The sequence below is a fragment of the Eublepharis macularius genome, chromosome 4, assembly GCF_028583425.1.
Source record: "Eublepharis macularius isolate TG4126 chromosome 4, MPM_Emac_v1.0, whole genome shotgun sequence".
Classification (NCBI taxonomy): Eukaryota; Metazoa; Chordata; class Lepidosauria; order Squamata; family Eublepharidae; genus Eublepharis; species Eublepharis macularius.
The window spans coordinates 27,137,615-27,152,221 of NC_072793.1; the positions used below are offsets into that span (position 1 = coordinate 27,137,615).

Below are 14,607 nucleotides of genomic sequence, written 5' to 3' on the forward strand. Positions count from 1 at the left end.
ATGCCAGAAAGCGCCCAGGTTTGGACTCCGTGCTGTAAATTGTGTCATGGCAGTGACCTGACGAGCCCTCCTCGCTTTGTGCAACACGGGCCAGCAAAGGTCACTGCCACATCCCAGCCCGGGCAAGAACGACGCCCTCTAGCGGCTGCCCTCCCTCCTTGGTTTCTTACCTGCACTCGGGGGCATACGAAAGAGGAACTATAGCGCGGGCGTGGGGGGGATGAAATACTTCGGAAAAAAAGTCTAAGGTCGGGGCTTACACGGCGGCTTCCTTTGAGAAATCTGAAGCCCTGACTGGAAGGGCTGCAGAACTAGCTGCGGTTTGAGCAAGGTTAAGGCATGAATAAGCGCCGGGGTCTCACCCTTGCGCTGGCAGCGCCCGGGGGAGGGGGCGATGCAATTAATGTTCAGCAGCACGGACTCCCCCCGCCCCCCCCCGAGGCTGAATCGCTCTCTGCCGAAAGAAAGACTCTCAAGATGACACACTGGGGAAGGGGGGGGGTGCCACGTCTCCTGAGCCCCTTCCCGTCTGTTCCTGGCAAAGGCCTCCTTTTGGAAACGGGGGGCTTCTGCCCCGCCGCAGCTCTCGCCAGCCCCCGCCCTGGCCCAGCCACCGCGCCCCGAGGCCCCAGACCCGCCTCGCCTCGCCTCGAGCCCCGGGCCCGGCTGTCCAGGGGAGACGTGACTCCCGCCCCTCCTCCAAGTTCCTCGGAGCCAGCGGTGGGCTGAGAAGCGGCCGGGACGCGGGAGGGGGAAGGGCGGCCTCGCTCCCCGGCTGCCCGGAATGGGCTGGCCGCTGCCTGGCTGCCTGCCTGGGGCGCGCTCGCTTTCGCGGCCGGGGCGGGGCGGGAGCGTTACAAGAAGAAGCCGAGTTCCAGGAACCCGGGGGCGGGGCCGCGGGATGCGCTATAAAAGCCTCCAGCGGGGGCTCCGGCAGCTTTGCAAGTAGGACAAGCGCGGCGCGCCAAAAAACAGAAAGAGCCGAGGAGCCTCTCGCTGCGCCCGCCTCCGAGCCGAGCGCTGAGCCCGGCCTCGGTGCCCTCGCCTCGGTGCGCTCTGCAGGTAAACGCGCGCTTGGGTCTCGGCTGCTTCGCGGGAGAAGGCTGCGGGGCGGCCCGGAGCGCGTGGCGCGTCTCGCAAAAGCGAGCCAAGGGCCAGGGAGGGGGGAGGAAGGGTCGTGGTCGGGCAGGGAGGGGGCGCCCGTGCAGCTCGTGGGGGGCTGTGGCGCCTGGCCCGAGGGCGCTGCGGCCAAGCGGGGAACCCCTCGTCGCTGGCGAGCGCGCCGGAGGAGGTTTCCGGAGGGGTGGCCGGGGAGGACGCCGCGGGCCGGGCCTTGCCGGGACGGAGGCACGCCTTTTGTCTCACCCCTTCTCCTCTGCGCTCCCTCGCAGGTTAGCTTCGAAGACGCCGCTGCGCTCGGCAGCAGCCCGGATCGCCGGAAAGCTGGCTCCCTGCGCCATGGTCACCCACAGCAAGTTCCCCAGCGCCGGGATGAGCCACCCGCTGGACACCAGCCTGCGCCTCAAGACTTTCAGCTCCAAGAGCGAGTACCAGCTGGTGGTGAACGCCGTGCGCAAGCTGCAGGAGAGCGGCTTCTACTGGAGCGCGGTGACCGGGGGGCAAGCCAACCTGCTGCTGAGCGCCGAGCCCACCGGCACCTTCCTCATCCGGGACAGCTCCGACCAGCGCCACTTCTTCACCCTGAGCGTCAAGACCGAGTCCGGCACCAAGAACCTGCGGATCCAGTGCGAAGGGGGCAAGTTCTCCCTCCAGAGCGACCCCCACAGCAGCCAGCCGGTGCCTCGCTTTGACTGCGTCCTCAAGCTGGTCCATCACTACATGCCCCTCCGGGAGCAGCAGCCCGGTGAGGCGTCCCACCCCAAGCGTGCCTACTACATCTACTCAGGTGGAGAGAAGATCCCGCTGGTGCTGAGCCGCCCCCTCTCCTCCAACGTGTCTACCCTGCAGCACCTGTGCCGCAAGACTGTCAACGGACACTTGAACGCCTACGAGAAGATGACCCAGCTCCCAGGTCCCATCAAAGAATTCCTGGACCAGTATGATGCGCCCTTTTAAGTGGCTTCTTGAAGGGGTAGAATGCGAGATGCAAGCACAAAAGGAAACAAAGCAGGGCCGGATGAACAAGGAGACTACAGGGCAAAATCCAGCCTCCTCGCTTGTGGAATAAGAGAGGGGATGGGGTCCGGCCTGTGAGCCTCTGCCCATCACAGAGACTGTCTTGCTGTTGCCAGTACCGGAAGGTTTGCCAGGGGGTGCTTTCTGGGAGAGATGGATGCTGCTGGACTATGGAATGGGCTGCTGCTCCTTCATACAATTGCCCTCGCCTGCTGCAGCCCATGAAAGACTTTGGGGGCATGCTGGGTGTGAGAAAATGGTTTGCAACCTCCCTAACCAATGGACAGTTTACAATGAGCTTTTTTTTTGGCTCTGCACTGCCCCCCCCACCTCTTCTAACCTCTGACCAAAACCATTCTGTAGACAATGGAATAAATGCACTGGAATCCAGCTAGTGCCTGAAGACTGATCTCCTCAGTTTTAAGGGGAAATCTTTTTTAAAAAACAAATGCTTTACCTCTCTTATCTACTTGAGGGGCAGAATCTATTTTCACCCCCAAGCCTGTTCCTTAAAGGATGCCGCCACGCATTCATTCAAGGGTATAAGCCGTAGAATCGACATCCTCTTCTTTCCCTTGGACTTACTGCACATCACATGGGGAGAATGCCATTCACTCTCTGGGCCGTTATGAAAGCAAAGGAGGACACGCTTCTGAGAAATTACATCACTGCTTTGGAAACATCAGAATGGATGAGATCAGAATGGATCTAGCCGTTTTTCCCAAAGTGGTTGTTCCCCTCGAGCTTCTCTCCCCGGACTGATAATCCCTTGCCTTCATTCTTGGATTTCCAGTTCCTCAAAGAGTGGTCTCCCATCTACAGCAAGGATTGTGGATCTGTTCGGGCCCTAATCGCACTGAATAACTGAAACATACAGGAATGTAGCAACAACTCAGTTACCTGGAACTCTTGTATAAGTTTTGTTTTTGTTTTTTTGTTAAAAAAAACTGTAACCAAAATTTTATGTGTTCATTTTAATTTTTTTCCACATCAGGGTTTTAGAAGGGCAGATGAGGTTTTGTTTTTACAGAAAAGAAATGTTTACAGACCTGCCTAAAATCATTCTGTCTTTTATAAAGATTCTACCCTTCAGCCTTGCAGGCTGTTAGACATGCTTGAAGATTCAACCAAAAATCAAATGCGGAAGAAAACTTTGCACATCTATTTATATTTATATTCAAGGGATTTTGAAACAAAACATTCATTTAATTTATAATAAAGGGCACTATTTTTTAAGTGACATGTTTGACTCTTTCTCTTCTTCTCTTCCTCTGCCCCATTCCCTTCTCTTGGTAATTATAAGTGCACCCCAACACAGTTTCTTGGATCCTCTTAATAACAGGGTTAGAAAAGTAAAGAGCTGCAATACTTCGAACAAGCAGGCTGCTTCACTCCCACTGATTTCCATAGGAGTGAAGCACCCACTCATCTTGATATTGCAGAGAGCCTAATGGCATGACTGTATGATATAAGGGAACTTTCCTGGCGGCTGTACCATCAGGGTCCAGGACAGAAAAACACTCTCCATACTGCAGGGCTGTTTTACATAGCGTATTTGACATTGAAATTTGCATTAGTGACTTTAATTCTAAAGGTTCAGGCTGGAAGAACAGAAGGTAGAGCCACAAGGACTGTTTCTTTGAACACGGACTGCCAATCAAATAGCAGTAAAGCTTTAGGGGAGGAGCAATTTCTAATATAGGATGAGGACTATTAATCCATCCTTTGCCTGCTACTCCCCTGTCACTCATGCACACACAGTGACAGCCATTTTTTCCCAGGCAGGCTGAGAGATCAGAAAGGAGACCCACTGGCTGGGAAGGGGGGGTGGGTGAGAAATTATTAGAGTTCAGCACCTCCTGCTAATATAACTTTAAATATATACCTCCCAGAAATAAACACTCATTACTCTTCTGGGCACACATTCTCTTTCAATAGGGGTTTTACATTAATGAATGGAAAAGATTTGCTCTGGTTTCCAGAGCTTGATGGCTGGCCCATGGAGCACTGTGATAAAGATGGCTTGTTTAGGTTTGGGAGCTGTTCAAGGGCACTGGAAAGATTTGATAGGGAATGTGCTGGCTGCGCATCAACTCCCTCACAGCATTCTCAGAAATTTGCCTCCATATCACTCTAGCATTCATTAATAGCAGTAGAGGATATCCTTTGATAGAACCCATCTAGAAGAATCCCGACCTTTTCCCACATTATGTCTTCAGCTGTTTACAGATGCACCATGTTTTGCCCAGGGAGTGAATGCTCTTCAGCACTGTCCTCCCTTTCTCTGTAATGGCACAATCCTCCACGGTCAACTTTTGAAAAAAGGTTCTTTCATCTGGAAGTTCATTGCCCAATGTTTTGCCACGCAGGGGCATCCCCATCAAGGGGCTTCCTCCCTTCGCCTTGATATGCTAATACACTAGCAGCATTTTCATAATGATTGTCACAAGTTCTCACTTTTTTTAAAAAAATTGCACAATTGTCCATTTGAATTTGCATGAGCTCCTGGGCTGATTTTCTATTGTTATGTATCCTAGATACAGGACCAGGAGGGCGATTCACCATTTAGCTAATGTAGGAATCCTTCCATGTCTACTCACAATAGTGATCAATGTATAATCCACTAACCCTATAAAAATAGGGAATTGCCCGTGCTGGTGGCCTCCATCTCCTTGCCAACCCGTCCACCCCCACAAACTGCCTGGTCATACACATCATAGGAAACAGGCAAAATCCATGAATGTATAAGTATATATTGCTTTATAAAAGCACATTCCAAATCTATATTGCTGCCTCCGGAATCTGGTCAGGCAAGATTTATGGGAGAGTTTGGAGGGGAGGATCATTTTGTTGATGAGCTATATACAAATTGTTGATAAAAATCAGGAATCGATTGAGACATCTCAGGGCAAATGTACAAAGGCAGAATGACTGTCAGAGATGAATGTACATCCTGTGAGAATTCAAAAGAGAGATTCACCGCCCTGGACGCGGGGAGATGGTGCATCGCCTCTGCTGGTGTGCCAAACTTCGATTGTGCAAGCCACGCTGGTCGGGAGTGAGAGAGGCGCATGCCGGTCCGGGCGAGGTTCGACTTGCCGCTGTGAATGGGGTGAAAGCATGGAGAGAGAGCCGGTCGGCGTATCACACTTGTTTTGAAAGTCACGGTTGATCGCACCAGGTTGGGGAAACCACCGGGATTCCCCGGAATATGTGCAACTCTATATTAGCACCCGAAGACCAGATTCTCTGGAAAAGTGAATAATGCTAGGAAAAGTGGAAGGCAGCAGGAAAAGAGGAAGAGCTAAAACGAGATGGCCTGACTCAGTAAAAGAAGCCACATTTGCAGGATCTGAGCAAGTCTGTGAATGAGAGGACGTTTCGGAGGTCTCTCATTCATAGGGTCGCCATAGATCGGAGGCGATTTGACGGCACATTAACACGCACGATTCAGCCCAAGCTGTTTCCCTTGGGTTGGCAGAGGGAACAGAGCCGTCGTTTTTATTTGCGGCAGACTGAACTATGGGACAACGGGCAGCAGTTCTCCCCGTGAAGCTTTCCGCCAGGCCCTAAGGCCGCCTCTCTATGCCAGAGAACTCTTCCAGTTGAGTTTCTGCCTGCGCGCGTAAAAAGGAGCCCGGCCCTCGTTGTGGCAAGAGCCCCGCTCCAGGGAAGCAAGCGAGGGCGCCGGCCCGGCCCGGCGAGCGAGCCTCGTCGCTGTATCTGCACTGGGCGAAAGGCGAGGAGAGCTGCGCAGGCTCCTGGCCCTGCCCCCGTCCGGCCCTCTGGCCTATTGTCCCGGCCCTGCCAGGAAAGCCCGATTCCCAGTCCAGGCAGAGCTATGTCAAGAATGTCCAGGCGGAGTCAAGCCGGTGGCGCCGTGCCAGGCCCGGGCGAAGCGCATCCCTCGCGTCAATGCCATCTGATCCGGGACGGCACACCCCCCTCTGCTCCCGAGCCGGGATCTGGGTCGCCACAGCAACGGGATTAAAGGCTGGGAGATCACTGTTTATTCTTCGGCTTGTGCCAGGAAATGAGAGGCCGCCTTTCTCCCTTACTCGAGCTGCCATGGGGGAGAGGGGGGGGGGCTAGCATTCATGGAAACTTTGCGCCAGAGGCCTGCTTGTTTCATGGAAATGAATGGGGGGGGCACAAGGGCGAGCAAACAGAGGAGCCGACCTGGGGGGAGGGCTGTGGGTCGCTTGATGTCTTGGAGGGCCCAAGAGGGAACCTCTGGCCAAAATGCTTCTACTGGTGATCAGTCAAGACCTTTAATGGCATAACAGAATAAAGGACAGGCTAATAAAAAGGACCCAGTATCCTGGGGGTAAAATGTAGGTGACTGGAGAAGGCAATGGCAAACCACCCTGTAACAAAACATCTGCCAAGAAAACGTGACGTCCCCCCATGGGTCAGTAATGACTCGGTGCTTGCACAGGGGACTACCTTTACCTTTAATATAAACTGCAGGATTGTTACACTAAGAGCCAAGCTACAAGTGACGCCTGACACAGGTTGGACACTTGTCAGCTTTGATGGGAAATGTAGGTGTCCGGTCTTGCAGCTTGGTTCTCCATTTAATTGAAGTTTACAGAAACCGCCCCCACACACCCAGCAGAGGGGAAGGGGGCCTCGTGGAAAGACCCCGACGCCTGCACTCCCCTCCCAACCACATGTTCTCCCTCCCATAGACTGCCACTCTGCAAGCTTCAATTAAATGGAGAGCCAAGCTGCAAGACCGGATGCCTACATTTCGCATCAAAACTTGAGGGAAGCTGACAAGTGTCCAACCTGTGTCAGGCGTCACTTGTAGCTTGGCTCTAGAAGGATAAAAACATGTACGGATAAAATTCAAGTATCATCACTGTGTCTTATCTTGATGAATTTTAATGGCATATTGGAGAAACAAAGCAACCTTCTTGGTTGGACCAGGAAAGGTGTCCTTCCAGATACATTGGGCTTTAAAGTGATCATACAGACCCATCTTATTTCCAAGAATAGGGTCAAGAGGCTTAAAACGAATATTTGCATAAAAGGGACAATAAAAGAGGATATGTGGGGCTTACACAGAGTCGAGCAGAGTAGGCTACCTTTTGGAATCGGCCATAAAAGACCACTGAAGGTATGACATTAACTCTAGCCAGAAAAAAGGCTCGATGCTGTTTGGGGTTTTTGCAAATAATACAAGTAAGGAGCTGTGTGTCCAATTTTAAATGAAATCCCTAACCTCAATGGAGAGCAAATTTTGTTTGTTTGATTGATTGATTGATTGATTGATTATACTGTTTGCCTGACAAACAAAAGGAGCCTTAGGTGGCTGTCATACTTACAGGATTCCCAACAGGACATTCACAGCAACCACAAAGAGCCACAGAAGAAGCCCGATTTGTAAATAAAGCAAACTCTTTATCATTTGTGCTCTGCATCCCAGTCCTATCTCAGCACACCAGTTTGGGATTTCAGGCTCTCTGAGCAACCCCCAGTTCTCCCTCCCCCTCTCCAGTTGCTTCAGGATACAACCCACTGCTGCAATCAATAGCTGATAAAAAAAAAAAGTCCGGGAAGCTTTGTGAATTGTAGTTGTTTCTTGGAACATCCCCCAGTCACCAATGACGTGCTGGAGCAGCATCAAATCTTAAGCAGAAGTTTCACAAGTTCCATGCTTTCCCCAGAAATGTCTGCAGTTCTGCATTACATAAGGAACTAAATTAATGTGTCACTAACAGTTCCTTTCCTTGCCTCTACCAAAACTGCAACCAGTAAGTTTTAAGTCACCACTTAAGCCGTTTACTGGATAGGATGGCGGGTGGACCAGCTTGGCAAAATAGTCATTAAGCTGTGGCCGTGGTTCAATAGGCAGGAAATGTTCTGTCCCAACAGGAAAGAATCTCCACAGCACGCAAGACGCACAATTCTTATCTGGTGCTTTGCAAAATTAACCAGTTCCTGTCACCTCATATTCTGAGAAAGCAAAAGAGAAACTCACCAAAGAATACAGGACTGTTTGGCGGTCCTTTCACACACCTCAAACTTACCACAAGCACACCTGAATAATGTTGCAAATTCTATAAATGAGAAAGTTGATCATCAAGTGATTATGTTCAAAATGAACTGAATCATGCATCCATTGTCCTGTGCACCATTCCATCCCCTAATGCATTTGTACAAAACTGGCTATAGGTAATGTCCATCTGTGCCTAACTCAAGACAGTGTTGTGATGTGTGAAATCTCTTGAAAACAATGGAAGTCAGAGCCAAGCTACAAGTAACGGCTGACACAGGTTGGACACTTGTCAGCTTCCCTCAAGTTTTTATGGGAAATGTAGGCGTCCTGGTCTTGCAGCTTGGCTCTCCGACTGCTGTCCAATGGACTTTTCAACTGTCACTTGTCCAACATTCTGCCAAGCTGCCTACATTTCCCATCAAAACTTGAGAGAAGCTGACAAGTGTCCAACCTGTGTCAGGCGTCACTTGTAGTTTGGCTCTCAGAGCCAAGCTACAAGTGATGAATGACACTTGCCTGGCAAGTGCACAGACTCATGTGTATTCTTCCCTGTTCACTTGCCATTCACTTGCATTCCACTTGATCAAGTGGAGAGCAAGTGAATGGCAAGTGAACTGGGAGGAATACACGTGAGTCTGTGCACTTGCCAAGCAAGTGTCATTCGTCACTTGTAGCTTGGCCCACAGTGTAATCCTTGCACTAGCAAATACTTGCTTCAGGGGTGCTGTATGAGAAAAAAACTAAAGCATCGAACACATATCCAGAAAGGGTTGGCTTAAGACATGTCTCTGTTGTTCACTAAAGTGTCTAAAAGGGATGTTATTCAAACTTACTGCCAATGTGCTCTGTTGGAAAAAAGGAATCTTGGCTATAGTGTTTGCATGGAAAATGTTTTCATCAGTAGAGAGACAGTTGCTGCCATTCTGATCACAAGCCACTATTTTAAATGTCTAGAAAAAGCCAACATACATTAATTGCACAAACGATATCTTAGCATATACAGTGCCTAGCACTTGCAGCAAGGATGAAAAGATGTAGATTTTGATACCTGGCTGTGTAACAGCTCCACGAACAGCCTTGTCGCCTGCTTCCTAGAGCTTTGTTTATGGTGGTATCCTGCAATGAATGGTAATTATTCAAATTCATTTAATAGCCATTAATGAAAGAAAGGAGTTCATATATTCTCAGCTATCTACAGAATGCATAATTTTCCTAGAAACTGGCGACATTCAGTGTAAGGTAACTTTTCTACATGTGAGACTTACTTTTAATCACACTATTTTTCTTCCCCCTTGATCTGAACAATAAAAATTAAAACCTTACAATCATAGACCATTGTAGTGAATAATGGTGTATAAGAGGCCATTTTTAAAGCTTTCCTTCTTGCTGTCAAGCTTTCTCCTTCCCTTCTCCTTTTCCCTTCTTATTTCCTCTAAGAGTTGGTGCAACCCAGCTCAGCTGGGATCACAGTCCATCCCTTAAAATTGATGGTGTAAGGTAGAATATTTCTCTTGATTTCACTGTGCTGTTAAAAGAGAGGACTGAGCACCCCCACCTAGACATGGGCATGAACTGCATTATGAATGCAAAAAACCCACGAACCGCCTGATCATCTGTTCACAATCCAGCAGTTCATGAGTGTCCAAGGCCAACAAACCAGCGTTTGTAAGAAGCCTGGTTCGTTGCGTCCGTCCGCGGTTCATGAAGCCAGACAGTCAGGCACCATCAATCAGTTCCCTTGGAAACAGAGCTGGGGGAATGCCTGAACTCTGTCTGCACTCCTTCTGTCACCCTGGAAACCTGAATCGAAGCCCAGCTTACCTTGATCGGCAGGTCTTCCTTCCAACCATGGAGCTGCAAAGTGGTTACAACTTGAGAGAAGACACCCGGGGGAGGGAGGGGGAGGGGGTGTTCTGTAGCCATGGGCACTCCAATCTCATCCCTGCAAACCCTTCGAGTACACCTCTTGTACACTGGGCCAACGTCAACTGGTGGCTCTAATTGTATCGAGTGCGAGTTTCCTGGGGGCCTCGGATCGAAGAGGGTATAACTTCAAGATCCCTATTGCAATCTTGACCAAACTGGGGTGCTGGCTGGAGGAGAGCCTGCTAAACACTCCCTGTGAATATGGGCTCTCTAAGTCCAACGGGGGCTGTTCTGACCCCCATGAACCACGAACCCCAAACAGGTTCGTCAGTGGGAAATGTCTGTTGTGGTTCGTTAGTTCGGTTTCATCGCTAGCACCAAACCAGGAACCACGGGTTCGTTATTTTTTTTTTTGGTTCGTGCCCATGTCTACCCCCACCCTTTCTTTTCAACCTACATAGATGCAAAGAAACCTTCTTTAAAATCTCTAGTGCTCCCTCCTTTAAAGGGGGGTTAGACTAGATGAGGGGGTTGGACTAGATGACCCTAGAGTTCCCTTCCAACCCTATGATTCTATGATTCATCTTAAAAATACTGTTCTTAACTTCCCACTAATCAAAGAAGAGAAAGAAAAACAATATGAAACACACACAGAGGGTTTAATCAGTGGGTGGAGCAGTGGGGAGTGGACTTTCAGAAGCATCACAAAATCACATGCCCTTTCACACATACAAAATTCTAGAAGCTATCAATACCTGACTAGGACATCATATGTCAGCCCTGTAGAACACCCCCCCCCCACCGTCTTATCGAATTCCGTTCATCTATCACCATGCTTGAAACTTTATAATCAATAATATTTAGGAATACAATTTTTGCTGATTAATTAGATTAATCGATTTTAAACCTTTTGATTAATCAAAACATACTTTCAATTAATCAGATAGTAGGGTTTTTTAATGTTAACTGTTTGCAGTACAAGTACTTAAAAAAACTCAAGTACCATCTTGGATAAGGCAGGTCCCCTCTCTTTCTAACAGAAGGAAATCTCTCTCCTTAAATGGTATATGCTGTGACATGTATGTATAATATTAAAACAAATTATTCTTTCCCCCTTCTTGTTTACTCATATAGTACAGTGTATAGAGATCCACTTAGAGAGTCTCATCAAGAAAGAGGGGCAATAAATTAACTTTACAGCCCACCTTTTTCGCTGAGACTCGAGTAAATAAATCTAATCCATTAAATTATTCAATGAATCCACTAAAATAGATGCAATTAATCAACTAAGGTTTCTTTAATTAGATGACAGCCTAAATTAGACGACAGCTTCCTCACAGGAGCAGCTAAATAAAGATTCTCACAAGCCACATTTGATGCTGTGGCATGGATTGTGTGAATTCACCCCCTAAAGTCGATAATTTCCTTTCTGCTACTGTCTACAACCAATTCTTCCTAGGTACATTGTCATGGTTCAGACGGGCCATTTTAGTAATTAACAGGCACTGAACACAAATATCCATCTTTCAGATAGAAAGTTGTGAAAACAGATCTATAATAAATGAACAGTATTACTCAATAAAAAAGAGTCCAGTAGCACCTTTAAGACAAACCAATTTTATTGTAGCATAAGCTTTCGAGAATCACGTTCTCTTCAAGCATTACTCAAGAATGGGAAGGGGTAAAATTCACAAGCTTTTTCAGGAATAGTATTGAGTGGATTCAAGGAAAAGGCAACTGAAACTTTTGCGTGGGCAGAAGTGACTGACTGAGTGTCCACCCACCTCTCTGTTACTAGAAAAAGAAACATCAGCTAGGAGGACAGAATTCTAACGCCTAAAAACTCCATACGTTAACTTTTTTTGTTGTCTATTTGAACCCACCAACCATGTGATAGGAACAGAACTTGGGACTCACTATTAGAGCATGATTGTGGTGGGATTTGGTGGTGAAGGCCGGGAAGAAAAAGAAGCAGATACACAAGCAAAACCTAACTTTTTTGATTTGTTACAGATGATAGTGGAGGGAGGGATAAGGCAGCTTGATCCCGTGGAATTCCAGATCAGGTTCAAGGTTTTGGTTTTGACCTATAAAGCCCTTAACGTAGTGGGACCAGCATACCTGAAGGACCGTATGGAGAGCACCATATGTACCCCGGAGAGCACTGAGATCAGTGGGCAAACATCTGCTGGTGGTCCCTGGCCCCAGGGAGGCTCAGCTGGCCTCAACCAGGGCCAGGGCATTTTCGATCCTGGCCCCAACCTGGTGAAACTCTTTATTGGAGGATACTCAGGCCCGCCACGATCTGATATCCTTTTGGCGGGCCTGCAAGACAGAGATGTTCCGCCAGGCATATGGTTGAGGCCGGCATTAGGACCATCACGTGAGCCTCCCTACTGGTCTCCTGCCAGGGGAGGGGTTATAGAGTTCTCTGTATAGTGTTGCCCCCAAGCACGCGATGTTAGAGCATAACATCAACTCACACCTCCCCCCTTTTGTTTATGTTGGTGGGCAGGGAAGCATGGGGGGGGGGCTCCATCTCGAGATGTTTGAACTTAACATTTGATTTTAATTCTGAAAGTTGTATTCTGAGATTGTTGTTTTATTGTTATTTTGTGTATTTTACTCTTGTTGTACCCTGCCTTGAGTCTGCTTGCAGGGAGGGCAGGTTAAAAATCAAATAAACCTAAACCTAAACTTGATCTGGTCTAGACACATTTTTAATGTCTCTCCAAGTACAAATGCGTCATTAGTGAACTGGCTGCCCGCCTGCCTCCCTGGGATACCTCCTGCAAAGTGAATTCATGTGACAGAGACGGCAGAAGGCCTTTGCTTTCTTAGTGAAGATGTCTAAACTGCCTACATACATCTCAGAGGGTCATGATCTCCCTGAATGTATTTAAATATAATTCAACCATTGTGCAGTATTTACACCAGCCCTTACTTTTTGCAGCCACCTGCCCTAGTCTCTACAGCCACAGTCACTTTATTGAGCCAAGACACTTAACACATGTCCACAATGACCAGTTTTACTATATCTGCTTTTACAGTGCGCTCCTAAAGCCAGCCAAGGTGGCATGCCCTGTTTTTGCAGCAAGGACGTGGTAGGATTTTTGAAAAAAACAACTCTACAGCATGTCCATGGTGACATCACCAACAGCCACCAATCATAGAGCAGCGTGGCAATGACACCTCTCTGTTAGCCACACGTAGAAGAAGGCAACCAAGAAACACATACCAGTACCAACGCACTCCCTAGCACTGGCCATTTCTGGCCATTACGCCAGTGTAATTACACTGGATCCACAATTAGACCCGCATAGGGTAATGCTTACATTGAAATAGAATAGCTCAAGATATGTTTATCTACAAGATACACTAGCATGGGGTCTTAGTTGACATCCTAAGTAGCACTGGAACAGACTTAGTTTTGCATTGGCATACTGCTGTTGTAGCTTAAGAACTGCTTAAGAAACCCAGATCTAATTTTCACATATCCTATTTGATTTGTGTTCTGACATTATTTATTAAACAGGATAACAAAAACTTCTCAAGATAGTGCCCGCATCACACTATGGAAGATAGATGTTTGTAACATTATAGAATTAACTGCTGAGAGTGTTTTGTGGAGTTGGCATATCATTTCAGAACTCCTCCCAGCCCAGTCCAACCTAAGCAAAAGCTTCTGCCTTAATCTAATTTTTAATTGTTTTTATTTTGCACATGTCCACATATTTAGCCGTTCTACTAACAGAGACCTTTTGTTCAACAATTCCACCCCCCTCCAATATTGCACATGACTCCATATTTAGCAATCCCTACTAAACCTTTTCTCTGATTTTGTACCATTTATAGAAGGAGCTATCAAGCATATGGCTGTGCACAAATCTTGCACAATTGTTAAAAAAACACTGCTAAGCCAGCCAACAACGAAAAGAAAAAAAAATCCAAGTTCTTACTGGAGGAGGAAGCATTATATGTACTGTAAACAAGGCACAACTTGCCAGGAAGTGTGCTATGCGGGAACAAAAACAATGAAACAATAGTACGAGAAAATTATGAAGGATTATAAGAGTGGTGAAATGGTGTGGTGATAGTTTAAGATTAGTACAACCTACACCAAAGCCTAAGACAATGATGATCAGAACCAGGGGGCTTTGTACTTTGTCTAACTGCCAAGTAATCCTGGACAGAGTTCTTTTGGCAACAGTGACCAGGGTACCACAGCTAGTGCTACATATACAAGACTGCAACCTTGTACTTTGTTAATTAATCTAGAACAATTGTTGTCATTGCGTGTTCCTATTTGTAATTCAGGCAGGAGGGGAAGCCACAAAATGCATAGCATACGTGATCGACAGAAACATTTGTATCTGTGACATAATTACAAAGGTTTATTGCTTCCCAGTCAAACGTCGAGATAGTTCCCAACTGTACACAATTCCTGCTCTTGGCTGAGTATTTCTGCTTGGTTTGGGCTGAGTCAGGAATAATCCCACAGTGAAGGGAGGAACAGAAGGCTTCCCATTATTCAGTGACTGTTCATCCTTGTGCCTGAATTTCCTCACTCACCACTTCCCAGAGAAGCTCAGGAAGGGACT

General features: G+C 47.7%; 1 protein-coding gene across 1 annotated transcript; it reads left to right on the forward strand.

Annotated features, from left to right (window-relative positions):
* Positions 1-956: 956 nt before the first annotated feature.
* On the forward strand, positions 957-3,354 carry SOCS3 (suppressor of cytokine signaling 3). Its single transcript, XM_054977236.1, has 2 exons — positions 957-1,062; positions 1,392-3,354. Exon 2 carries the CDS (start codon positions 1,459-1,461, stop codon positions 2,074-2,076), a length of 618 nt encoding a protein of 205 aa, XP_054833211.1. The 5' UTR covers positions 957-1,062; positions 1,392-1,458; the 3' UTR covers positions 2,077-3,354.
* The last annotated feature ends 11,253 nt before the right edge of the window (positions 3,355-14,607 follow it).

Bases quoted from the DNA above. Each gene is read 5' to 3' on its own strand.
- SOCS3 (XM_054977236.1), top strand. From the start codon at position 1,459: ATGGTCACCCACAGCAAGTTCCCCAGCGCCGGGATGAGCCACCCGCTG.